At 46.9% G+C, this 27,670-nt stretch overlaps 2 protein-coding genes and 1 pseudogene across 7 annotated transcripts in view; 2 read left to right on the plus strand and 1 right to left on the minus strand.

Moving 5' to 3' along the window:
* The window catches only part of LIMS2 (LIM zinc finger domain containing 2), a 55,647-nt gene that overhangs the window by 21,924 nt on the left and 6,053 nt on the right, over positions 1-27,670 (plus strand). For 4 of the 6 annotated variants that reach the window (XM_060177928.1, XM_060177931.1, XM_060177932.1 and 1 more), the window contains 3 exons: positions 1,990-2,149; positions 5,128-5,194; positions 5,980-6,100. In XM_060177928.1, coding sequence (XP_060033911.1) covers positions 1,990-2,149; positions 5,128-5,194; positions 5,980-6,100 — 348 coding nt within the window. The remainder of the gene's footprint in view (positions 1-1,989; positions 2,150-5,127; positions 5,195-5,979; positions 6,101-27,670) is intronic. The other 2 variants (XM_060177933.1, XM_060177930.1) reach the window with 1 other exon arrangement.
* GPR17 (G protein-coupled receptor 17) lies at positions 9,222-11,000 on the minus strand. Its single transcript, XM_007534707.3, has one exon. The coding sequence runs from the start codon at positions 10,978-10,980 to the stop codon at positions 9,937-9,939; it is 1,044 nt and encodes a 347-aa protein (XP_007534769.1). The 5' UTR covers positions 10,981-11,000; the 3' UTR covers positions 9,222-9,936.
* LOC103114604 (MBT domain-containing protein 1-like) lies at positions 12,729-24,282 on the plus strand (annotated as a pseudogene).

Consider the following 27,670-nt stretch of genomic DNA (forward strand, 5'->3'; position numbering starts at 1 on the left):
CCAGTCTGAGTTGGAACCTGGACTTTCACTGCTGCAAGGCTTGAGCCAGCAGCTAACAACTCAGGGCTTGGGCCTCTTGTCTGGAAGATAAGGCCATGCTTACCTGTGCTTCAGCAATGCTCAGGACCCGAGACATGCTGGTGTCCTGAGAAGGGGTGAAGGGAAGTCTAAGAGAGAGCTCAGGTGACCACTGACATCCCAGCAGATGGCCCTCACGATAAAGATTAAACAACTCAGGGTGGTACCTGGAGGGAGCTGATAGATAGTTGTTATGCAAAAGACTTTCATGCCAATACCTGTACCACCATGAGCAAATAATAATAGCAACAATAGTAGTATTAATAGTGAAATAAATTAAATTGTTCAGGCCCTGGAACATGATGAACATGATGGCAGAGGAGGACCTAGGTGGAAGTCAAAGTGTTATGTGGAAACCAGAGAAATTTCAACACACGGACCAACTACTGTATTTTACTGTTGATTGTAAACCATTAATTCCCCCAGTAAAAAAAAAAAAAAAGATACAATTTTTAAAAAATGGTGCTCACCATCTTCACCTCATCTTGGATGGAGCTTGAAGAAATCCTATGAAGTGAGATCAGTCAGAAAGAGAAGGATGAATATGGGATGATCCTATTCAGAAAGAAGTTGAGAAATAAGAACAGAAGGAAAAACACAACACAGAACTTGGACTGGAGTTGGGGTATTTCACCAAAGAAAAGGACTCTGGGGTTGGGGATGGGGGTAGTGTTCAGGTCCTGGAACATGATGGCAGAGGAGGACCTAGGTGGAGGTTAGAGTGTGATATAGAAAACTGAGAAATGTTACACATGAACCAGCTACTGTATTTTACTGTCCACTGTAAACCATTAGTAAAAATAAAGAAAAAAATAAAAATAAATTATTTAATTAACTGCCTAGGACTAAGTCAGTGACATTGGCAACCAAAAGACTGCCCTTTTGGGGGATTGCAGGGGGAATATGTGTCAAGTGCCTATGTGTATCTGCTGTCTTGCTGGCTTGTGATATGTCATCCTTCCACAGCTGGACAGACACCCAGACCTGAGGACTCTCAGGGTGCTAAGTGTCAAATGCTACTCACTGGCTCAGGCTCTCAGGGTTCTAGCCAGTGTGTGCCAGGCAAGCATCTGATCCTACCTGAGTGCCCACTCCATAAAATAATGTGACCTTTGTGGTCAAGAGGACTCATTTCTGACATGGGCTCTTCCCACTGGAACCCTGTTTGGGGAAGGCCACACAACCTCTGCAGGCCTTTCTTTATCCACTGACCTTACAAGGGTGTCATCCCTTTTGCAGCCCTCAGCATAGACTGGTACTCAACCTGTCTTCACCATGTTTGTTGGGGTGGTGGGGGAGGTGGAGCAGTGCCAGATATTTTAAACTGGATCCCCATAGTGTCAAGTTGGTCCCAGGGTGAGAAGAGAGACATTCCCTACCCAGTAAACCTTTTTTTTTTTTTTGCCTCCAGAGTTATCACTGGGGCTTGATACCTGCACTATGAATCTTCTGCTCTTGGTGGCCATTTTTTCCATTTTATTGAATAGGACACAGAGAAACTGAGAAAAGAGGGGAGGTAGAGAGGAAGAGAGAAAGAGATACACCTGAAGCCCTTCTTCACCACTTGTGAAGCACCCCCCCCCACACTGCAGGTGGGGAGCCAGGGCACGAACCTGGTCCTCGTGTGGGTCCTTGCACTTAGAACTATGTGCACTTAAGCAGATGCACCATCACTGCCCACCACTCCCCCCCCCCCACAGTAATGCCTTTTAACTTCATGGAGGTGTCTCTATCCATTAGAGTGCATGCAGCATGTCTGGCTAGGCTTGCTGAAGCACCCTGTGGCCCTTGCCCCATCCATCCCTGTCCCCAAGCAGAGCAGAGAGGGAGTCCTGCCTGCTCAAAAAGGGAGTTCATTCTGCTCAGTCCTGACCTTTTTGTTTTGTTTTATTTTCTCCTGTCTTTCCCCAGCAACATGTCCAATGCCTTGGCCAATGCGGCATGCCAGCGCTGCCAGACCCGCTTTGCCCCTGCGGAAAGAATCGTCAACAGCAATGGAGAGTTATTCCATGAGCACTGCTTTGTGTGTGCGCAGTGCTTCCGGCCATTCCCCGAGGGGCTCTTTTATGAGGTGAGGATGTGCCGGGTCTGTCTGCAACTGCCTTCCGGGAGCCTGAGCTCCTCACCTGGCTCAGACATGTCCCCTAATGAGCTGGCCTTCCCATGTCAAAGCTGAGCTTGCTTCTGCTGGCACAGAAGGTTGCTCACCACACCCTGGCCTGTGCCTCACCAAGGACATGTGCACACCCAGAAGCTGTGGGTGCTGAGGGGACCCACTATGCACCCAGCCCCTCTGAGCAGACCCTGGGATGTCCTGTGGTGCAAAGCCACTGGCACTTACCTGCCTGGGGACAGGACAGTGAGCACAGGAAGTACAAGATAGGCCAGATGGTGCTCTGAGCTCTCAGGGAGGCACTGACTGAAAGAGATCAAGGGACTTCCATCTGCAGGAAGAGCACTCAGCTAAAAGCCCAGCAAGCATGAAGGACATGTGCAGGCCCACAAGGGCTCCTGCAGGATCAGATGTGCTTGAGGGAGAGAGAAGGAGAGGAAGCAATAAAAGATGAGAGATCTGGTTTGGTCCTATGAGTCTCCATGTAGTGTTAGGGGTACTGGGAGCCACCACAGAGGCCTGGAGCAAGTGTAATATCTGTCTGACATTTGAATGAGACCACTTCTGGTTGCTTTGCCAGGGAGACTGGCTATTGGGGTGTCAGGGACAGAAATTAGACCACAGGTGGAACCAAGAGCTGGGCAACTACAATAATCCCCAAGAATGGGGAGGGGGCTCGGTGGGTCCACCCACCTCTGCTCACACAGAAAGCCTGCTACACATGCAACACTCAGGCTGGCTGGTTGCTAAAAGTCATCATTAAAAATTGAATGAAGGGGGGTCGGGCAGTAGCGCAGCGGGTTAAGTGCACGTGGCGCAAAGCGCAAGGACCTATTTAAAGATGCCGGTTTGAGCCCCCAGCTCCCCACCTGCAAGGGAGTCGCTTCATAGGCAGTGAAGCAGGTCTGCAGGTATCTATCTTTCTCTCCCTCTCTCTGTTTCCCCCTCCTGTCTCCATTTCTCTCTGTCCTATCCAACAATGATGACTTCAATAGCAACAATAATAACTACAACAACAACAAAAAAAACAAGGGCAACAAAAGGGGAAATAAATAAATATTTAAAAAATTGAATGAGGGCAAGGTTAGATAGCATAATGGTTATGCAAAGAGACTCTCATGAGTGAGGTTACAAAGTCCCAGGTTCAATCCTCCACACAACCATAAACTAGAACTGAGCAGTGCTCTGGTAAAAAATAAATAAATATTTAAATAAATATTAAAAAATAAAAATTAAATGACACAAACATCATGAGAGAAAACTTTATTAGAAACAAAAGTAACTAATACTCACAACTCATCATAGCCTGATGGTTCTTGTTACATTTTAATACCATCTCTGGGTCTCTAGTTAATTTATCTAGTGATCCTGTGTCGTAGCATATACAATATGGCTTCCGAGAGTCTCTGTTCAGCTCTGCAAGGAGCGCCTCTGGCAGGCGTCTGCCCACCTCGGGGATATGTTCACCACAGAGCTCAACAGACCTGCAAAGCAGCCCATTGCATACCCAGGACCAACCGTGAACGCTTCTCACCATGATGCTCTCGGTACACTGGAGGTGGGGGCCAGTGGTTAGAGACTGGACTGATTGATTTCAGAGGCAGATGTGTTGCGATTGGCTGATGGAGCGGGCCTTCAGGTGACCCTCATGTCACCTCTGGGGAAAGACACCCAGAGTAGAGAGAGTGGGAGGGCTGGGAAAGAGTTGGCTTCTGGGCTCTGAAGACAGAAGTCAAACCTAGAGAGGGCTCAGGGGACACTCCCTGTGGGATTAATGTGCATCTCTGGGTAGAGCTGCAGACAGCAGCAGGCCACTCAGACTGCATTTTGGATTAGAAACACACCGCTTGAACATAAGAAAATTGTCAAAGCAGAAGAGAGCATGGGCAGATTTGGGCTTCACGTGGGACATCTCAGGTTCTCCTCAGTAAGTGCTGCCATTCCTGGTGCCTTGTGTCTCCTTTCCACCTCCTCCATACTTGGGACACTATGACCAGGCACCCCGGTGGCCCCGCTGGGACAGAGTTCACACTGGCTGCTGTGGACTCCAGGGCTCAGTGGTCTGCACTGGACTCACCTCCATGCTTTTTCTGAGTCCTTCCCTCCCCGTCCTCCCTCCCTGGGTCTTTTGTGGCCTCAAGGGAAATGTACTTCTCCTAGAGGGACAAGACTCCGGAAGTAGGGCAAAGTGGCACATACAACTCAATCTTCATCCAGCCCTACCAAGCCCAGAACCCACTCACTCCTACCCCATCTGGCTTGAAGCACTAACAGTGCCAAGACCCTCAGCAGTCAGCAGCAGCCCTTGGAGGTGACCAGCTTACCTCAAACCTCATCTACTCTTTAATTTATTTGGCAATGCGCTTATTGCTGTGGCTCAGTTCCAGGCTAGGAATCTCCTGCTTCCAGTGGCCACTTTTCTCCTTTTATTTTTCCTTTCGATTTTTTGGTAGAACAGAAAGAAATTGACAGGGGAGGAAGAGAGAGAAAGAAAGACACCCGCAGCCCTGCTTCACTGCTTGTGAAGTGCCCCACCACCACTACCCCAAAGTGAGAAGTAGAGGCTTGAACCCAGATCTGATAATGTGTGCACTGAACCAGGTGTGCAACCACTCAGCCCCCAAGACCTCACGGCTACTCTCTCCTCATTTCAGACAGGCCAGCTCCTTCCCATTCCCAGTCTTATGTCTGCTGGGCCTTATAAGGGGCATCCTGGAGCCCTTTGCTCTGGTGCCTTGCATCTCCTTCCCGCCTCCTCCAGGAGGTCCCCTTTGCAAGGGAGTTTGGATGCCCCTCCTGCAGCCGTGAGCGGGGTGCCATTCTAGCCTCCTCAAGGGCAGGATCTGACCACCACCACCACCCCCAGTGACCAAATGTGCCTCTCCTGAGGGCTACAAGCCATGAGTAACCTTTCTTTCTTCTGGTACCACTTGCAGTTCGAAGGCCGGAAGTACTGTGAGCATGACTTCCAAATGCTGTTTGCTCCGTGCTGCGGATCCTGCGGTAAGAACTGATAATGGGGCTGGGGACACAGCAGGATGGTTCTGCAAAAGGACTCTTATGCTTGAGGCTCTGAAGTACCAGGTTTAGTCCCCAGTTCCACCATCAGCCAGAGCTGAGCAGGGCTCTGGTTTCTTTCTGTGTCTTTCTTTCTCATTAAAATAAATAAAATGTTTAAAAAGAAGAACTGACACCTCCAGCTTGGGAAAGATAATAGTGTGGTTCTGCATAAAGGCATTCTCAGCTGAGAATCTGAAATCCCAGACTCAATCCCCTGTCCCACCATAAGCCAGAACTGAGCAGGACTTGGGATGGGGGGGGGGGGCTAACACAGAACAGACTCTGTGCCTGGAAAGTGACCTCTTATGTGTCCCTCTGAGGACCAAGCTTAGGCCTCTGCAGGCATCACCTCCTACTCCAGCGCTGAGAAAGCTGCTGGGGGCTGGGTGTTGGCATACTTGGTTGAGCACACATGTTACCATGTGCAAGGATGCAGGTTCAAGTCCCTGGTCCCTACCTACAGGAGGAAAGCTTTGTGGGTAATGAACAGGTCTGCAAGTGTCTCTCTGTCTCTCTCCCTCTCTATCCCCCCTCCTTTCTCCATTTCTGCCTTTCTCTATCCAAGAAATAAAGATAATTTTAAAATATTTAAAAATAAAAGGGGAGAAAAATGCTGGGACCAGGAGAAGGGTGCTGGGGCCAGGGCAGCACCAGTGTGGCCAGGACTGGAGGAGTCCTAGACAGGGAGGGCAGGTGTCCATCCTGGGCAAGCAGAGTTCTCTCTGCAGGTGAGTTCATCATTGGCCGCGTCATCAAGGCCATGAACAACAACTGGCATCCAGGCTGCTTCCGCTGTGAGCTGTGTGATGCTGAGCTGGCTGACCTGGGCTTCGTGAAGAACTCGGGCAGGTGAGTGGGCCCCTGTCATGTAGGGAGAGGACCCATCACAGACACTCAGGCTCGGTGGCCTGCATCAGCTGGCTACCTGGCAGGAAGCAGACCCTAACTGAGTTCTTGGTATAGAGTGAAGCCCAGCCCAAGCCAGATGGGCATGAGGGCCTCTTCCCAGAGAAGGCTGACAGTCAGGGGTGTATGTGTATGAGGAGGAGGCAGCTACTGGGTGCTAGAGGTGCACCAGGAGTCTGGAGTCCCATTGCTATCCACTAAACATCCTGCCTACTGACACAACCCTCCTCACCCACATCCCTCCTCAGCCCCCAGCTGAATGAGGCAGGAGAGAAATCACTTAGCCAGGGAACCCAATTTATCCTTCAGCTCAGGGTCCTCACCCCCTTCTCCCCCCCCCCCCACCCCACACCAGTGCTGTGGGTCAGTTTTCTAGAGTGAATCTCCAAATTCAGAGAAAACCTGTCTTCTTCTCCTCCCTCCTCCCCCTCAGTCTTTAACCCATCCCCCAATGGTGACCTCACCTCACATTTCTTTCTATTGATCTATATTTTTTAAATATTTATCTATTCACTTTTGTTGCCCTTTTTGTTTAATTGTTGTAGTTATTATTGTTGTTGTTGATGATGTCATTGTTGTTAGATAGGACAGAGAAATGGAGAGAGGACAGGAAGACAGAGAGGGAGAGAGAAAGATAGACCTGCTTCCCTGCTTGTGAAGTGACTCCCCTGCAGGTGGGAGGTCAGGGGCTTGAACCCAGGTCCTCAGGCCGGTCCTTGTACTTTGTGCCACTTGCACTTAACCCGCTGCACTACCGCCCAATTCCCTATTTATTTATTTATTATTGGATGGAAAGAGAGAGAGAAATTGAGAGAAGAGAGTGAGAGAAAGGAGAGTGACACCTGCAGTCCTGCTTCACCACTTGTGAAGCTTTCCCCCCTGCAGGTGGGGGCCAGGCACTTGAACCTGAGTCCTTGTGCACTATGATATGAGTATTTAACTAAGTTCACCACCTCCTGGCCCTAAAGATTGTCTTTATTTATCAGTGAGAAATATGGAAGGAGAGAGAGAAAGAACCAGACATCACTCAGGTGTATGTGCTGCCAGGGATTGGACTCATCACCTCATGTTTGAGAGTCCAGTGCTCTACCCATTGCACCATCCCTGGACCCCCTCTCCTCACACTTCTCTCTGGGCTCAGGATCTGGACGTACACCTGCACCCCAGCATCTGCCCCACACTGCTGCCTTGAATCCCTGCCAAGCTACCACCTTCTTGAGCCCAGGACAACCCCATCATGATTGAGAGCACCTGTGTCCCCATCCACCATGGTTCTTCATAGACTCTTTCCCCCTGCTCCCCACAGCCTGCTTTGGTCAGGGTCCCTGGGACAGCCCAGAGCCAGACACAGGGTTCACTGCTGCAAAGCGGCCTGGACTTGCCAATAACTCTCACTATAGTGCCCTTCCTCTTGCTGAACTGCATCTCTGAGCAGTGAAGACCCTGTGGTTCCCTGTCTCCTGGCTGCACCTGTCACTCTCCTTGCCCAACTCCCCTTCCTCTCCCAGCTGAGCAAGCTGTATGCATTGGTGCTCTCTGCTCTGCCCTATGTCGGCCAGTACCCAGAGCAGAAATAGCATGTATGTGCTGGCCTATTCAGGTGCACCCCTGCACCTAGACCTCTCCCTCAGCACCATGCCACTGCCCTTGGGTGTGTGCTGGGCATCCTGAAGGTAGCAGGTCCAGCAATTCCACATCTCCCTCCACTAAATGCCAAGCCTACCATGCCATGAGCAGAGCCACCTACCAACTCCGCTGTCTGACCCCTGCCTCACCATGCCTTTTTTCTTGCCTCCAGAGTTATCTCTGGGGCTCGGTGCAGGCACTGCAAGTCCACCGCTCTGGAAGCCATCCTTCCGCTTTATTGGATAGGACAGAAAGGAATTAAGAGAGGAGAGAGAGGGAGAAAGAGAGAGAGAGACCAAAACCTGCAGACCTGCTTCACCACTTGTGAAGTACCCCCTTGCAGGTGAGGAGCAGGGGCTTGAACTGGGATCCTTGTGTGGTCCTTGCACTTAATACTATGTGAGCAGTGTGAGCCACTGCCTGGCCCCTCACTTCTTCCTGAGGCCCTTGGGTGAGCACCTGTGTCTGACTGGCCCACACTTCTTCCTGCCTCTGATTTTGCTTGCATTAGGGAACTCACTCAGTGGGGGACTCACAGGGTGTGACTGAAATGTGAGGCTGTGGGGGACAGACAGCACAGTCCAGAGCCCCAGGCAGGTTCTCTCCTCCCTACTGAGCCTGAGTTCAAACTGCACTGACCTGGGCCCTCCATCCCCCTGAACTGCAGGAGATCTCTGGAAGAATTCCAGAAACAAAGCAAAAGTGATCAAAAGCAAATGGTTGCAGGGTGAGACAGAGAGTACATAGTGGTTATGCAAAGGAACTCTTCTGCCTGAGGCTTCAAAGTCTGGGGCTCAGCCCCCTGCACCACCATCAGCCAGAGCTGAGAAGCGTCTGGGGGAGCAAAGCAAATGGAGGTTGTGGTGGAAGACCAGGCTATGGCTCCCAGCCCTGCTGCACTCTGCAGTCTTCAGGTCAGCCTGCAGCAGGGTTGGCAGGAGCAGAGGGCAGGGCACACTCACCTTGTTGGGTCCCTCTCCTCCCTGTTGTTCTTAAGTAGAAGGGAGAAGTACTGGAAAGGGCCTTGTGTTTACCAAGCACAATAGATAACAAAGTTCAGTCTCAAAATCCAGTTATGTCTGGGTGGGAGAGACAGCACAATGGTTATGCAAAGAGTCTTTCATACCTGAGGCTCCAAAGTCTCAGTCTCAACCCCCTGAAACACCATCAGCCAGAGGTGAGCAGTGCTCTAGAGGAGGAGAAAGTCCAATTCCATCTTTAAGATCAATATAACCAAGTTCAAAGAAGGGCCAGCTCCCAGCCTGGCCAGAAAGGCTAACAGAGGCCGCTTGGGAGGGAGCAGGCTAAGAACTTTTCCTTTCAGAGCTGGGTTAGTGGGACACAAGCCCTCACGCCAGCTTAAGCTGGCCACGACCTGCTGCCCATACTAGCTGCCAGACCAAGACTCAAGGCAGCCGGCAGTTTCCCAGGTCCAGGAACTGTGGGGTCAGTCAGACCTAGGTGGACTGACAGCAGGAGGGCCGGAGAAGCCAACTCCCAGCTGGCTTGCCTCTCCTGGCCCTGTTTGCTGCTGGCTATCACTTGGTGATGAACTTAAAATAGAGTGCTCAGCTATAATCTAGAGCCCATGTCCTCTAAATGCAGAGATCATCAAACAGAGACATCACTGAGAACTTGAAATGCCTTGTCTTTCAAAGGAGATGTTTAGACCCTCTTCCCTCCCCTTCCACTAAGCTTCCTGTATCCTTTCTGCTCAAGGGGGGTGGTCTTTTGGGGGTTCTTTCTACAGCATTTCACTGGTGTGTGTTTCTGGAGTAGGGAAGAAGCTGGGAGCCTGCAGGCAGGGCCACTCAGGGAAGAAAGACACTCACTGTTCAGGAATTGTTCCTCTACCCCCTCCCCCCTCCAGGGTGAAGTCATTGAATATCTCCAGGCAGTAAGTGAGCAAAACATCACAGTCTGCAGAGGGGCCAGCTGACTAGCTAGTGAGTCTCCCTTTTTAGGTTATGTGTCCAGCTGATGAAACAGAGCCCAAGACCAGACAGGCAGCAAGTCCCAGTCTCTCAGAGAGAGAATTTGTTCAGGAGTTGCTACAGGGAGGGAACATGGACATCTCCTTGGACAATCTGTCTGGGTGGCACAGGGGCATCATTCTGAGAATGCCCACAGCAGGTCTGGGTGGGCTCCCAGGCTCACAGCTCTGACCTGGCACTTAGAGAGCTCTCGTTGGTCTTCCCTTCAAAGCTGGGTGGCAGGCCCAAGAGCCTCTTGCGATGACAGAGCAGGTTACACAGGGCGTCTCGGAATTTCTCAGCCACGAAGAAATACATGATGGGGTCAAGCGCCCCATTGAGGCTGGTGAGGCAGGCAGTGATGCGGTTCCCCAGGGCCAGCAGGTGCTGTGCCGAGCACGAGGTGCCCCCGCTGTGGTAGTGCAGCACATAGACAGAACGGTGCACATGGTAGGGCACAAAGCAGACCAGGAAGATGCCCAGCACCAGTGCAATCATACGTACAGCCTTGTTCTTGAGCCGCTTTTCCATGCGAGGGCCCTGCCTCAGAGCACGGATGATCAGCAGGTAGCAAGTAACCGTGGTGACAAACGGGAAGGTGAAGGCTATGGCCAGGGACACTAAGGCATGCCGGGAGGCCTTCTCCCTGTACAGCTGCAGGCAGACCACCGTGTGGTTGTTCTGCACCGTCTGTGGGCTCACCAGCAGAGGGGCCATAGCCACAGCCACCACCACCCACAGGAAGGCGCAGGCCAGGTGGGCGTACAAGGGTCTGCGGAGCTTCAGGGACTTGACTGGATGCACGATGGCCAGGAAGCGGTCAGCACTGATGCAGGTGAGGAAGTAGATGCTGGCATACATGTTGAGATAGAAGAGGAAGCCGGTGAGGCGGCAGGGGATCTCGCCAAAAGGCCAATGGTTCCCGGAGAAGTGGTAGACAAGGCGCATGGGCAGGACAAGCACGCAGGACAGGTCGGCCACTGCCAAGTGCATCAGGAACACATTAGCAGGTGTGCTGGATTTGTGGTCCCGGATGAAAAGCCACAAGGCCAGGGCGTTGCCAACGAATGCCAGGATGAAATCCACGAGGTAGAAGGAGGCGAAAAGCACATTCTCCAGTGGTGTCTCCTGGCCGCACTGCTCAGCTGAGGCCAGGGAGGAGTTGGTGCTGGGGGAGCTGGCAGCCCAGCTCAGCCCTGGGGAGGCCACCTCGAGGTCACTCATGCTTCAGCTGTGGGCAGGACTCAGAGAGGAACCTGGAGGGAACAAGCAGACATGTCCCAGAGAGCCAGGGACCAGTGCTGAGTTTCTCTCTGCACAAATCCAGAGATGAGCCCCCCAGCCCAAGGAGGGCCCAGCATTGTCCCACATTCTATTGAGGGAACCCTCATGTCCATGTGGGGACAGGTGTATGCCCAAGTCTGCTCAGTTTCAGGAAGAAACAGAAAATGGGATGTGGGACTTGCCAGAGGTGCCAGGACCAGTCCCTCACTGTACCTGTGCCCTTGCTAAAGGGAGGACTGGGGCTGGGTATCCAAAGTGCACTGTCTTCTCTGCAAGGGATAGATCCAGCACCAAGGAAAGAGAGGTAGAGAACCTCATCTAGGCTTCTGGGGGGTCAGAGGATAGCAGGGAGGGGTCTAGCACCTTCTGCCCTGCTTCCAAAGATTATTATCTGAACGAGGGGGGGAGGTTGGGGAGGATTGTTTCCGAGTGCCTGATGCCTGGAGTCCAGCCAACTCTTCTTCGACCTGTGTCTTGCTTGGTGATCTCTGACCATCCCGCATCCCATCCTTACCTTGGTGGCATTTCTCCCAATGGCAATGACATGTTTGTCACTGTTACTCCTTTGTCTCCTGCCATCCTCTGGCCACAGCTTCCTGGCAGCTGCCACACAGAAGGGCCCGTCCAGAATTCCAGTGACATATAATGTCCTGAGACTTCAGGAGCAGGGCCAGGTGGTGATGCGCACACATTACAATGTGCAAGGGCCCAGGTTCAAGACCCCACTCCCCACCTGAAGAGGGAAAGCTTCACAACTAGTGAAACAGGACTGCAGGTGTCTCTATCTCTCTCCCTCTCCCCTCTCAATTTCTCTCTGTCTCTTTCATATAAATAAATGAAATATTTTTTAAAATACTAAAAAGTACTTTAAAAAAAAAAAGACTCCATAAGTCAGTTCTGTCTGCTGGGATCAGGATACTGCCCAGGTTCAAAGACCCAGTTCTCTCAGAATTTCTGGGTCCACCAGACCAGTTCCACACTGCACATCCCAGTGGATGGAAACCTGTGTGTCAGGAAGCCCTGAGCTTAGTGAAGAAAAGCCCTGGGCAGTGAAGATAGGCAGCCTCCTGGGAGTTAAGTTCTGTTGAACTGAGGCCTAAGCTCAGGGCTTTTTTTTTTTTCCAAGGTTTTTGCTGGGGCTCAGTGCTACCACTGGGATTCTACTGAGCCCATTAACCCTTTTTTAATTTTTTTATTGCATAAGACAGAAAGAAATTGAGAGGGGCAGGGGAAACCTGCAGACCTGCTTCACTGCTCATAAAGCTTTCCCCCTGCAGCTGAGAACAGGGACTTGAACCTGTGTCCTTGTGCACAGTAGCATGTGCACTCAACCAGGTGCATCACCACCCAGCCCCTATGTACGATGTCACACACACACACACACACACACACACACATACACACACACTCAACAGCATGCATGCATATGCATATACAATGTTACACACATCCAGCAACATATATGCATGTGTGTGCAGAGTTCTATTACCAGAGGTTTCAGTCCTGGTTACAGTCTCGCAGTCTTCTAAGCAGCACTGTGGACACTTGCTGCTGTGGCTACTCACTCCACAGTGCCCCCTTCAGCCCCACATGGGGCTTTCCACAGAGAGCTCAGGAAAAGCCTCAGTCTGAGTGTCACATTCCTGGATGACTGGCTCTCAGGACTAAGCCATCTGGGCGTGGCCAGCATGGGTGCCCAACCTGTGGGTCAGTGAACCAATGTCAGGGGGCAGGTCTGGAGCCCTCATCGAAGGCACAGGGGAGTAGTGCCCTCCCTGTACCATGGTGACCAACAGTTAAGGACCAGGGTGCTGATTCAAGCTGTCACTCAGCACTGAAACTCTAGGCAAAGCACTCACACCCCTTGTACGCTTCCAGCAGCCAGATAAGAATACCACAGGGCCAGCCCGTACTCAGAGAGGCTCCTGGGGACATGCCCAGCCCAGCCTCACACTGGACTGCCGCTTCCTGGCCCCTAGACGCCCTGATGCTCCCCACCCAGCCCTGCTCTTACCTCTCACCGTGGCTCCAGGTGAGTGGCAGGTGGGCTGCAGCCAGTGGGAGGTGGCACAGGCAGAGGCTCTGTGCAGGCTGTGCTGCAGGGCTGGCTATTTAAGGAGAAAGAGGGGTGGCTACAGCCCCTCTGGCCCTGAAAGGCGGCTTCATTCCCAAGGGGTCCCTTGTGTTCCCTTGTGTGGCTTGGCTGCCCCCAGGCTGTGAATATTCCTGTGTGCCCCCGTCTGTGTGCCCACTCCCAGCCAGCTTGGCTACTGAGCACCACAGAAGCTGAGTGTGTGAGTGTGTTAGAAGCTGCGGGGTGGGCGCCGGCTGGGTAGGGAGGCTAGCCGAGACTGACACAAGAGGACATTTGAGACCGAGGTGACTTCCTACCAGTGGTGTGGGGGGAGATAAGGAGGGGCTGGCTGCCAGGGCAACAGGCCTGGACCCTCAAGACTGTACACCACCCGCAGCAGAACTGGGGAGGGCAGGGACAAGGGGGCTTGTGAATGGGACAGGGGGTGGGGGGTGGCTGAGGAGTCTTGGTCAAATGAGAGGGAGCTCTTTCAAGACACTTGCTGTAGGGTCCTTGTGTCCTGCCCCGTATAATTAGGCTCCACTTGGGCACGCAGAATAAATCATGGCCTTTCTCTTGCACGGCACACAGCTGCAGGCCCTCATAATGGGCCGCTGTCTGGGCCTGTGGGGTTGCTGTGCGACCCAGGAGGCCCAGCCCCGGCTAGTGCAGACCCCCTCCTCCAGGCAGGAGGCCTAAGAAAAGGGCTGCACTGTCCACTGACCCCTGGGCCCCCAAGACCTCGCCTGAGGTTGGCTCCAGGATGGGAGGATGAGACATGTGACACATGTTCCAGTGACTACATTTTACCATCAACTATAAGCCATTAATCCCCCAATAAAGGGAAAAAAATGTAAAAAAAAAAAAAAAAAAAGAAGAAGAAGAAAGAAAGAAAGAAAGAAAGAAAGAAAGAAAGAAAGAAAAGAAAGAAAGGAAAAGAAAAGAAAGAAAAAAGAGAGCCACCACCAGTTTGGGCCCAACTAGGGCCCCCCTGTAATTGTTGTAGTCCCGGAGGAGAGGTGCCTATCCCCTAGCTCAGGGAAGGGGTGCCACAGGCCCAGGGAGTATGGACAAACCCTACCCATGAGACCCTGATGGAAAACACAAAGGATCTGCTTTTCGGGTTCATACTTAAGGATTCATAGCTTTCTTCTGAAGAACTGAAGACACACTATGTGAATTATTTTATACGTCATTCCTGTGTGACTGAACACTCTTCACAAAACAGAAGGAAAAGAAGAGACTCATCAGGATGTTTGACAGTTATGATAGCTGCAATGTGGATACAAGTAGCAGCTCAAGCTCTGAAGAGAGTGAAGAAGAAGTTGCTCCTTTATTTTCTTTTTTTTCCTTTTTTTTATTTAAGAAAGAATTAATTAACAAAACCATAGGGTAGGAGGGGTACAATTCCACACAATTCCCACCACCCAGTCTCCATTTCCCACCCCCTCCCCTGATAGCTTTCCCATTCTCTATCCCTCTGGGAGCATGGACCCAGGGTCATTGTGGGTTGCAGAAGGTAGAAGGTCTGGCATCTATAATTGCTTCCCCGCTGAACATGGGCATTGACTGGTTGGTCCATACTCCCAGTCTGCCTCTCTCTTTGCCTAGTAGGGTGGGTCTCTGGGGAAGCAGAGCTCCAGGACACATTGGTGGGGTCTTCAGTCCAGGGAAGCCTGGCCGGCATCCTGATGACATCTGGAACCTGGTGACTGAAAAGAGAGTTAACATACAAAGCCAAACAAATTGTTGAGCAGTCATGGACCCAAAGGTTGGAATACTGGAGAGGAAGTGTTGGGGGGGGTACTCACTGCAAACTCTAGTGTACTTCTGCTTTCAGGTGTATATTTTGCAGTAGTTTACGGATAAGTGTGAACATATGCTCTCTCTCACAGAAACTGGTGTATATCTAGGTTTTGGGACTTTGTTAGAAAGTGAACCAACTGAGATGAAATTAGAGTATACTATGAAAGGAAAGGTCTCACCTGAGTAATGAAGTTGAAGGGTTGTCATTCCACACGTGAAGTCTCTGGACACAGTCTGAAGTGAAGCATGTTGAGGTGGCAATCGTTGTGTTGGTTAGGCTGTGATTGGCAGATGCAATATTATTTGATACGGATTGGGAGAGGCATACGGGAAAGTGAGCCCTATCCAATGATTCCAGGACTGGGGGAAGTAGAGACTCTATAGTGGAGATGTGAGGTTCCTGCTGTCTTAGGGTTCAAAAAGACAATCGATAGTTAATATTATCATCACATTATTTGGTAATTGGGTTAAGTTTGAAAAGTCCTTTTGTTAGGGTTTGCTGTACAGTACCCAGTATCTTGTATATAGCTGTGCTATTGGTTGCTTCTAATCTACTTGGTCTAGGCTTTTGAGAGAGTCTGCATATCAATTACACAGCCTATATATTTAAAAGATTCAGTTTGTGTTTTGAAAAACTTCGAGACATACAATTAATTTTCCCCCTTTCATATTAATTAACTAGTGATTTATATGACTACATTTTACTAGGAGTGTACATAAACACCATTCCCACCACCAAAAGACTGTGACCCATCCCTCCCACCCACTCCCACTGGCTGCATGTCTACCCCTCACCACAGGGTTTTTACTTTGGTGCCCTACTTACAATTTGGTCAGGTCCTGCTTTTAGTTTACCTTTCAGATCTTCTTACTCAACTTCTGTTGATGAGTGGGATCATCCCATACTCATCTTTATCTTTCTGACTTAGCTCACTTAACATAATTCCTTCTAGCTCTGTCCAAGATGGGTCAGAGAAGGTGGGTTCACTGTTCTTGATAGCTGCATAGTATTCCATTGTGTATATATACCACAGCTTTCTCAGCCACTTATCTGTTGTTGGGCACCTGGGTTGCTTCCAGGTTTTAGCTATTATGAATTGTGCTGCTATGAACATAGGAGTACACACCTCTTTTTGGTTGGGTGTTATGGAGTCCTTGGGGTATAACCCCAGGAGAGGAATTACTGCATCATATGGAAGGTCCATATCTAGCCTTCTGAGAGTTTTCCAGACTGCTCTCCACAGAGGCTGTACCAATTTACATTCCCACCAGCAATGTAAAAGGGTTCCTCTGTCCCCACTACCTCTCCAGCATTTGTTGCTACTGTCCTTTTTGATGTATGCCATACTTACAGGAGTGAGGTGGTATCTTAGTGTTGTCTTAATTTGCATTTCTCTGACAATCAGTGACCTAGAGCAGTTTTTCATATGTTTGTTAGCCTTTTGGATCTCCTCTGAGGTGAATGTTTTGTTCATATCCTCTGCCCATTTTTGGATGGGGTCATTTGCTTTTTTGGTGCTAAGTTTGCTGAGCTCTTCATATATTTTGGTGATCAGTTTCTTGTCTGATGTATGGCGTGTGAAGATCTTCTCCCATTCTGTGAGGGGTCTCTTTATTTGTTTAATAGTTTCTTTGAATGTGCAGAAGCTTTTCAATTTGATGTAGTCCCATTGGTTTGTTTCTGCTTTAGTCTTCCTTGCAATTGGGTTTGATTCATCAAAGATGTCCTTGAGGTGTAGGTGGGAAAGTGTTTTAACAATGTTTTCCTCTAAGTATTTGATTGTTTCTGGTCTGACATCTAGGTCTTTGATCCAATTGGAGTTGATTTTTGTTTCTGGTGAGATAAAGTGGTTCAGTTTCATTCTTCTGCATGTTACAGCCGAGCACCATTTATTGAAGAGAGCCTCCTTTTTCCATTTAATCCTTTGGGCCCCCTTATCAAAGATTAGATGTCCATAGGTGTGGGGATTTATTTCTGGGCTTTCAATTCTGTTCCACTGGTCTGTGTGCCTATTTTTGTTCCAGTACCATGCTGTTTTGATGATGATGGCTTTATAATATAGTTTAAGGTCTGGGAGTGAGATGCCTTCATTTCTGTTTCTTTTCCTCAAGATGGTTTTGGCAATTATAGGTGTTTTCAGGTTCCAGATAAATGATTGTAGTGTTTGTTCTATTCTCTTAAAGAAGCTTGGTGGAACTTTGATGGGTATTGCATTAAATTTGTATATGGCTCTGGGGAGAATATTCGTTTTGATGATATTTATTCTTCCAATCCATGAGCATGGGATATCTTTCCATTTCTTGCTATCAGTTTCTGTTTCCTTGAGTAGCGACTCATAGTTTTTAGAATATAAGTCTTTCACTTCTTTGGTCAACTTTATTCCTAGGTATTTGATTGATTTTGCTGAAACAGTAAATGGGAGTGATTACTGGATGTCTTCTTCTTCAGATTTAGTGTTTGCATAAAGAAATGCCACTGATTTTTGTACATTGATTTTGTAGCCTGATACCTTGCTATATTGCCTAATAACTTCCAGTAGTTTTCTGCTGGATCCTTTAGGTCTTTCTATGTATACTATCATATCATCTGCAAATAGTGAGAGCTTGACTTCTTCCCTTCCAATCTGTATTCCTTTGATTTCTTTCTCTTGCCTGATTGCTATGGCAAGAACTTCTAATACTATGTTGAAGAGTAACGGTGACAGTGGACAGCCCTGTCTAGTCCCCAATCTGAGGGGGAATGCTTTCAGCTTCTGTCCATTGAGTATGATGTTGGCTGTAGGTTTGCTATATATAGACTCCACTATCTTGAGTAATTCCCATCTATTCCCATTTTTTGTAGAGTTTTGAGCATGAAAGGGTGTTGGATTTTTTCAAAGGCTTTCTCTGCATCTATTGAAATAATCATGTGGTTTTTGGCTTTGCTTTATTGATGTGGTGAATGACATTGATTGACTTACGGATGTTGAACCAGCCTTGCATTCCTGGGATGAATCCCACTTGGTCATGATGAACAATCTTTTTGATATGTTGCTGTATCCGGTTGGCCAAGATCTTGTTTAATATTTTGGCATCTATGTTCATCAGAGATATTGGTCTGTAGTTTTCCTTTTTTGTTCTGTCCCTATCAGCTTTTGGTATCAGGGTGATGTTGGCTTCATAGAAGGTGGAAGGGAGTATTCCTGTTTTTTTCAATCTTATGGAAAATCTTAAGAAGTATGGGTATTGTTTCCTGAAAGTTTTTTAGAATTCATTTGTGAAACCATCTGGTCCAGGACTTTTTTTGTTGGGGAGGTTCTTAATAATGGTTTCAATTTCTTTGTCTGTGACTGGTGCATTTAGATTTTGTAGTTCTTCTTGGTTCAGATTTGGAAGGGCATATGCTTCTAGGAATTGTTCCATTTCTTCCACATTCTCTAGCTTGGTGGCGTATAGTTCTTCATAGAAGTTTCGCAGGATTCTCTGGATTTATGTGGTGTCAGTTGTGATATCTCCTGTATCGTTTACAATTCTATTAATTTGAGTCTTCTCTCTTTTTTGTTTGGTGAGTCTGGCTAGGGATTTGTCAATTTTGTTTAATTTTTCAAAGAACCAACATTTGGCTTCACTGATCTTTTGTATGGTTCTTTTATTTTTGATGTTGTTTATTTCTGCTCTAACTTTAGTGATTTCTGTCCTTCTGGATGCTTTAGGGTTCCTTTGTTCCTCTTCCTCTAAGTCCTTGAGGTGTGCAGTAAGGTCGTTCATTTGGGCTTCTTCTTGGTGTTTAATATGTGATTGTATGGCTATGAGTTTCCCTCCCAGTACTGCTTTAGCTGTGTCCCAAAAATTTTGATAGGTTGTTTCTTCATTTTCATTTGTTTCCAGGAACATTTGAATTTCCTGCTTGAGTGAATCTCTGACCCAGTGGTTCTTAAGGAGTATGTTGTTTAGTTTCCTAATTCTGTGACTTTTAATAATTGTCTGTTTGTTGTTAAATGTTAGTTTACTCCACTGTGATCTGAGAAGATACTTGGGATGATTTCAATGTTCTTGAATTATAGATGTTGTTTTTGTGGCCTAACGTGGTCTATCCTTGAGTATGTGTTTTGTGGATTTGAAAAGAAGGTGCATTCCAGTTTTTTGGGGTGAAGGACTCTGAAAATGTCCAAGAGGTCTAGTCTGTCAATCTCTTCATTCAATTCTGTTGTATCTTTGTTGGTTCTCTACTTTGTTGATCTGTCTAAGTGTGAGAGTGAGGTATTGAAGTCTCCCACTATTATTGTATTACTATTGATGTATTTTTGAAATTCTTTCAGTAAGTGCTTAACGTATTTAGATGGTCCCTCATTGGGTGCATAAATGTTAATGATTGTTAAGTCTTCTTGGCTGATTGATCCTCTAATCATTATGTAATGTCCTTGCCTATCTTTTATTACTTTATTTAATTTAAAATCTATCGTGTCTGAGATGAGAATGGCTGTTCCTGCCCTTTTTTGTGGTCCGTTAGCCTGTATGATAGTTTTCCATCCTTTCACTTTAAGTCTGTGTTTATCTTGTTGTGACAGATGGGATTCTTGCAAGCAGCATATGGTTGGATTATGTTTTCTGATCCATCCCCCCACCCTCTGCCTTTTGATGGGTGAGTTTAAGCCATTGACATTTATTGATATTATGGATTTAATGTATTGTAGTGCCATTGTTCAAAAAAAAATTTTTTTTTTGCTTTCTCTGATATATTGCCAGTATTATAGTGATGTTCTTGTTTATAAGAGGTCTTTTAGAACCTCTTTCAGGGCCAGTTTGGTGATGGTTGCCTCCTTTAACTGTTGTTTTTCTAAGAAGGTTTTGATCTAGTTTGAATGAAAATCTAGCAGGATATATTATCCTTGGTTGAAACCCTTTTTCATTCAGGGCTTGATAGATATCTTGCCATTCTCTTCTGGCTTTTAGAGTTTGAATGGAGAAATCTGTAGATAATATTATGGGTTTTCCCTTATATGTGACTTTTTGTTTCTCTCTTGCAGCCTTTAGGATCCTTTCTTTATCCTTACTTCTTCTCATTGTGACTATGATGTGTCTTGTTGTTTTCAGGTCTGGGTTGATTCTGTTTGGTACTCTCTGGGCCTCTTGAATCTTGATGTCCTTTCCATTATTCGGGAGTGCAAAGTTTTCTTCTATTATTTCCTCTAGAATGTTTGCTTCCCCTTCCTCTCTTCCTCTGGCAGGCCAATTATGTGAATGTCACTTTTTTTGAGATCATCCCATATGTCTCTGTTGTTGTTTTCAGTGTCTCTCAATCTCTTTTTAAGCTCTTTCCCCTCTTCCTTAGTTTTCTCTAACTCATCCTCTGTCTGACTAATTCTGTTTTCTGCTTCTCTTAGTCTGTTTTCCCTTGCCTCAGCTTCTTTCTTCATTACAGCTATTTCAGCTTTCAGTTCTCTAATTGCCTCAAGATAATCAGTATTTTCCTTGGGGGTCTCAACTGTTGTTTCCCTAATACTGCCATTCCTTTCTTCCAATGTTGTTTTCATTTCTGTGATTAATAAGTTTATTATTGCTTGCATACTTTTCTTATCTATGGTTACCTCTGGCTGATTTGTAGTTTATTTGTTTTTTATCTACCCATTTTTTTTTATTCATGTGTTTCTTTTTTATGCTCTGTTGTTCCTCAGTTGTTGTGTCTTGAGCACAAGCAACACTGTACTAAATACCTTTATGACAATTGCACTCACCAATCTCAGGAATTACAGTAGCAAGTATTGAAGCAAGTATTGAAGCAGTTTAATAACTACCAGTTAGCCAAACAATGTCTCCAGTCCGTGAAAAAATAGTAACCAAATCCCAGTGAAAAAGAAAGAGAAAAGAAAGAAGGGATAGCAAGAATAAACAGTTATGCAAATCTACTATCCACTGTATATTCTAGGGGTAACAAGAGGGGAAAGGGAAGTAGAGCAGAGACACACACATAGAGAGTCCACTCTGAGTCAGATTTCTTCCCCAAAATAATTCACAAATTCAGAAAGGCAAAGAAGAAGGAAGAAGTGTATGACAAGATAAAAAAGAAAAAGAAAAAAAAGAAAAAAGAGACAAGTGAGAGAAAAGGGAAACAATAAGAAAAAGAGCTGTAATTAAAGAGCAGTGAAAGGAAGGGTTTTTTTATTACTTTATTTTTAATTTAATTTAATTTGATTTTTTTAATTAGCTAGGAGGAGAAGGGTGGAGAGAGTCTGTAAAGGAGGTAGGAGTAAGGAGACAAGTTCCTCCCACAATAGATAAGATGCCCACTACCCTAGCAATGAAAGGTACCCTAGGAGTTAATTCTGATCAACGTAAAGGGGGGGAAGATATATGTCTTTATATAATATTAATAATAAAATAGAGCAGGGTAAAAAAAAAAAAAAAAAAACCTGTCCCAGATTACCTCAAACCTCATGATCAGAGGCAGCTGATTGTTAAGAATGAGGAAAAAAAAAAAAAAAAAAACTCAGGACTAGACAAGGATAGCTGAAATAGACAGTTATGCAAATCTACTATCCACTGTATATTCTAGGGGTGGCTAAAGGAGGAAGGGAAGTTGAGCAGAGACACTCGCAGTGAGAGTCCACACTGAGTCAGAATTCTCCCCCCAAATAATTCCCAAATGTGTATCAGTGAATTCAAAAAAGCATACTGTTTGGTGGTGTGGGGGCTGGGGCCTATGGCTTTGGAAGCTGTAGGATTCAGGAAGAAAGGGTGACAAGAATGAGAAAAAGAAAAAAAAGAGAGAGAGAGAGAGAGAAAAGAAAAAGAGAAGAAAAAGAACAGTCATAAAAGAGTGGTGAAAGGAAAGAGTTATTTATTTATTTATTTTTAATTATTTAATTAGCTATGCGGGGTAGGGGGGTTGGCTACTTAGAAAGAAAAAAGGCTAGAGGTTTCAGAAGGGTATAGACTTAGAATGAATGATACTCCCTGGTGGGACAGGAATTTGGTAAAGACAGAAGCTCAGCAGGGGAGCCTGCTAGGAGCTGGTCCCCAGGGACTGGTTATGGGGGGGGAAGGGGAGGGGGTGTGCTTAATAATTAAAAGGAAAGAATTTTTTCCCCTTTTGTTCTACTTTATTTCTTAACCCAAATTAAGTTATAGTCACCTCCTTGGTGTCACCGCTAGGACCCCTTATTGACTGGCCTACTAAAGGCAGAAAATCCTACCGTTTCCAGAAGATGTGGTCAGAGTTCAAGCCACTAGCAGCTTCTCAGTCCGCCATCTTCCGGGAACCCCCTCGTTCCTTTACTTTCTAACCTCCCAATTATCAAAACCAATGGACAAGCTTACACATACCCAGACAGTAAATCTGGCATGGCTACCTGTGAAATGTGTGGAATGGTTGGTGTACGAGATGCTTTTTACTCTAAAACAAAGCGTTTCTGCAGTGTTTCATGTTCAAGAAGTTATTCGTCAAATTCCAAGAAGGCAAGCATTTTGGCCAGACTTCAGGGTAAGCCTCCAACAAAGAAAGCAAAAGTTCTTCAGAAACAACCTTTAGTTTCTAAAGTAGCTGCATATGCTCAGTATCAAGCTACCTTGCAAAATTAAGCAAAGACAAAAGCTGTCTCTGTGGAAGGCTTCAGCTGGGGTAACTATATCTATATCAATAGCTATACAGCAGCTCCAGCTACCTGCTTTAAACATGCACCAATGGGGGCCTGCTAGGGTGATATCTCAGAAAATGTGAGAGTAGAAGTTCCTAATACAGGGAGTCGGCGGTAGCGCAGCAGGTTAAGCATACGTGCACGCAAAGCGCAATGACTCGCGTAAGGATCCCAGTTCTTCTAGCGTTTGCCCTTCTTCCATAGCCAGTCAACAGCGTCAGGTTGAGCCTGATGTCTGCTTGTTGCTGGCTTTGAAAGTGACTGGGATCCATGTGGCTAGGAAGGATCGTCAGTTTCCCCAATAAATGGGTACTCACAGGATGCACCATGAGAAGGTCGATCCAATGCATCCCAGTTTGAGCCCCCAGCTCCCCACCTGCAGGGGAGTTGCTTCACAAGTAGTGAAGCAGATCTGCAGGTGTCTATCTTTCTCTCCCCTCTCTGTCTTCCCCTCCTCTCTCCATTTCTCTCTGTCCTATCCAACAACAATGACATCAATAACAACAACAATAACTACAGGGAGTTGGGCTATAGTGCAGCAGGTTAAGCTCGGGTGGCACAATAATAACTACAACAATAAAAAAAATAAAACAAGGGCAACAAAAGGGAAAATAAATAAATATTAAAAAATATTTTTTTAAAAGTTCCAAATACAGTTCCTGCAAAAAAGTTCCAAAAAAGTTCCTGCAGCCTACCTACCAAAGTCTTCTGGATTGCTGGAATTATAAAATTAGCAGGTTACAATGCCCTTTTAAGATATGAAGGATTTGAAAATGACTCTGGTCTGGACTTCTGGTGCAATATATGTAGTTCTGATATCTATCCAGTTGGTTGGTGTGCAGCCAGTGGAAAATCTCTTGTCCCTCCTAGAACTATTCAGCATAAATATATAAACTTGAAAGCTTTTCCAGTGAAATAACTAACTGGTGCCAAAACACTTCCTCCTGATTTCTCACAAAAGGTTTCAGAGAGTATGCAACATCCTTTCAAACCTTGCATGACAGTGGAAGTGGTTACATGAGTGGCAGTGGTGGAAAGTATACTTGGAGGAAGACTAAGGTTAGTGTATGAAGTCAGTGAAGATAGGACAGATGACTTCTGGTGTCATATGCACAGCCCATTAATCCATCATACTGGTTGATCTTGAAGAATAGGTCATCGATTCAAAAGATCTGATATTACAAAGAAACAGGATGGACATATTGATACACCACCACATTTATTTGCTAAGGTAAAAGAAATAGACCAGAGTGGGGAATGGTTCAAAGAAGGAATGAAATTGGAAGCTATAGACCCATTAACTCTTTCTATATATGTGTTGCAACCATTAGAAAGGTGCTGGCTAATGGATTCCTGATGATTGGGATCAGTGGCTCAGAAGCAGCAGATGGACCTGACTGGCTCTGTTATCATTCGACCTCCCCTTCTATTTTCCCAGTTGGTTTCTATGAAATTAACATGATTGAACTTACTCCACCCAGAGATTATACAAAACTTCCTTTTAAATGGTTTGACTACCTCAGGGAAATTGGCTCCATTGCAGCACCAGTAAAACTATTTAATAAGGATGTTCCAAATCATGGATTTCGTGTAGGAATGAAATTAGAAGCAGTAGATCTCATGGAGCCACAATCAATATGTGTAGCCACAGTAACTTGAATTATTCATCGTCTCTTGAGGATACACTTCGATGGATGGGAAGAAGAGTATGATCAGTGGGTAGATTGGGGCTCAGTGCCAGCACTATGAATCCACTGCCCCTGGCAGATATATATTTTTTTATTTAAGAAAGGATTAATTAACAAAACCATAGGGTAGGAGGGATACAATTCCACACAATTCCCACCACCCAATCTCCATTTCCCACCCCCTCCCCTGATAGCTTTCCCATTCTCTATCCCTCTGGGAGCATGGACCCAGGGTCATTGTGGGTTGCAGAAGGTAGAAGGTCTGGCTTCTGTAATTGCTTCCCCACTGAACATGGGCGTTGACTGGTCGGTCCATACTCCCAGTCTGCCTCTCTCCTTCCCTAGTAGGGTGGGCCTCTGGGGAAGCGGAGCTCCAGGACACATTGGTGGGGTCTTCAGTCCAGGGAAGCCTGGCCGGCATCCTGATGACATCTGGAACCTGGTGACTGAAAGAGAGTTAACATACAAAGCCAAACAAATTGTTGAGCAGTCATGGACCCAAAGGTTGGAATAGTGGAGAGGAAGTGTTGGGAGGGTACTCACTGCAAACTCTAGTGTACTTCTGCTTTTAGGTATATATTTTGCAGTAGTTTATGGATACGTGTGAACATATGCTCTCTCTCACAGAAACCCTGGCAGATATTTTTTCCATTTTATTGGATAAGATAGAGAGAAATTGAGAGAGGAGGGGGAGATAGAAAGGGAGAGAGACAGAGAGAGCCCTGTCAACCTGTTTCACCGCTTGTGAAGTGATCCCCTGCAGGTAGGGAGCTGGGGCTCGAACCTGGATCCTTGTGCAGGTCCTTGTGCTTAGTACTGTGTGCACTTAACTGGGTGTGCTACTGCCCAGCCCCTGCACGTGTACATTCTTAAAGTTGTTTTTTCACACAACCTTGTATGGTTGGGATTTCTTCCCATTTCCCCATTTTCACAGACAAGGAAAGGAGCTCAGAGAAGTGAGAGGCCTGAGGCACACAAGGAAAAGGCAGGGAGAGGCCAGGGGAGATGGCATAATGGCTGTGCAAAGAGACATTCTCATCTGAGGCTCTGGGGTCCCTAATTCAGTCCCAGCACCACCACAAGCCTGAACTGAAAAATGCTCTTGTTTAAAAATAATAATACTATTTTAAAGGTTATAACAGAGACAGAATTTCAGTCCCAACATTTGTCATTCTACCTGCTTGTATCTTGGAGAAAGCCCATCCGTGGAGAAGATCTGAAGGACTTAGGTCTGAAAGGGGCAACATCTCACCAGGAAATTGAAGACAGAGCTAGACAGAGCCCACGGTGGCTAGAGAGAGTCAGGAATCCCAAGCCAATAGACCGGCTCCCTGCTTCTGTCTGGGCAGCTCACCTCCTCTTTCAGCCATTCACTTATTTGTGTATCACTGACTCACCCTGGACTGCTCTTTCAGGATCTAGCAGAACATAAGTGGGCACTGATGGTTTAGCAGGTAGAGACTGGGCACTCGTTTGGATACATTAGCTGCTTTGCCCTCCATACCCACTGGGGAGATAAGAGGCAGCCAGCAAAGCTTAGAGAAATGCTAAGCAACTTGGGGCCCAGGCCCACACAGGGCTGGCAGGTGATAGGCTCAAGAGCATGGGCACCAAACTGGCTGCCCTGGGATATGAAGTCTTTCCAGGATACCTGGTTGGGAGTACTGAATCTGAGGGTTAATCTCACTCCCTCATGTCCCTTTGAAAGGAACCAATACATGGCCCAGGCAGTAGCACAATTGCACTCTCAAGCATGAGGTCCTGAGTTCAATCCCTGGCATCACATGTACCAGAGTGATGTCTTGGTCGCTCTCTCTCTCTCTCTCTCTCTCTCTCTCTCTCTCTCTTTCACACACACACACACACACACACACACACACACACACACACTTTATTATTGATTTAATAATGATTAAAATGACTGTAAGGTAACAGAGGTACAATTCCACACAGTTCCCACCACCAGAGTTCTGTGTCCCATCCCCTCCATTGGAAGCTTCCCTATTCTTTATCCTGCTGGGAGCAAGGACCAAAATTCTTTATGGGGTGCAGAAGGTGGGAGTTCTGGCTTCTGTAATTGCTTCTCTGCAGAACACGGATGTTGGCAGGTGGATCCATACCTCTAGCCTGTTTCTGTCTTTCCCTAGTGGGGCAGGGCTCTGGGGAGGGGAGGCTTCAGGACACATTGGTAAGGTCGTCTGCCCAGGGAAGTCAGGATGGCGTCATGGTAGCATCTGCAACTTGGTGGCACTCGGCTCTCCTTTGTCACACTTCTACCAACTCATAGATGGCTTATAATTTTCCACTTCGTTTCTCTTTGTCCCCACCTCTGTAGTTTCTGTCCTGCTGTCCTGGAAATTCTGCCTCCATTTAGACTTTCCAGGGTTTGAAGAAAATTTTTGAGGAGAGTCAGCCTAGGTGCTGTCTTCATGCAGCCATCTCAGCTCTGCCTCTCTCTCTCTCTCTCTCTCTCTCTCTCTCTCTCTCTCTCTCTCATGAAATAAAACAGCTTAAATAAGTAAAATGGACTAACACTGGTATAAGGTGCCACAGAGATCACAGGGAGGTAGAGTGGTCCCCTTGGGGATGGGGAAGGGTGGAAGCTCCAGATTCATCGGGGCTACAGATACAGGTGGGAGGAGTGGGGAGCAGTGGACTGAGATATTTGTGCATCTTTGCCTGGAGACTCAATTCCCACCACCTCTGAGGCCCACAGGGACAGAAACATTGTTGACTGCTCTCATCAGAGACCACAGCTGTTGCAGGGTGCAGGCAGAGGCATTGCATGCCACTCTGAGGTCTTCACAAAAAAGACTCTGTGTTGACAGTTCCTGACTTGGGGCCTCTGTGTGACACAGCTGTGCTTGTTTTGGGAGAGAGAAAGAGCCTGTGGGTGTTCAGGCCCCTCTTCATCTGGCAGGGTCAGAGATGAGTAAGTGGGCCCAATGGACCTGGCAGTCCCTGGCCTGTGTTGGGCATGGTGGAATCTTCAGGTTGCTCTCCACTGTGCACATTGTAATGTGTGCAGTGACTTATGTGTGTTAAAAGGATTTTGAAAAATAAACCATTTGGGGGGCTGGGAAGTGGTGCATCTGGTTAAATGCACAAAGAACTAAGCACAAGGACCTGAGTGAGCAAGGACCCAGATTTGAGACCCTGCTCCCCATCTGTAGGGAGGAAGCTTCACAAGTGGTGAAGCAGGTCTGCAGGTCTCTCTCTTTATCTCTCCCTCTCTATCTCCCCTCCTCTCTCAATTTCTCTCTGTCCTACCCAATAAAATGGAAAAACTGGCCAACAGGAGCAGTGGATTTGCAGTGCCTGCACTGAACCCCAGCAATAACCCTGGAGGCAAAAAATAAAATAAAATAATACAAATAAATTATTTTCTTTGAAAATGTAAGTGAAATCTATATTCTATTCTGTATGATATCCTAGACTCATAAGGAATG

This window comes from Erinaceus europaeus, chromosome 18, assembly GCF_950295315.1.
Source record: "Erinaceus europaeus chromosome 18, mEriEur2.1, whole genome shotgun sequence".
In the NCBI taxonomy this organism is placed as follows: domain Eukaryota; kingdom Metazoa; phylum Chordata; class Mammalia; order Eulipotyphla; family Erinaceidae; genus Erinaceus; species Erinaceus europaeus.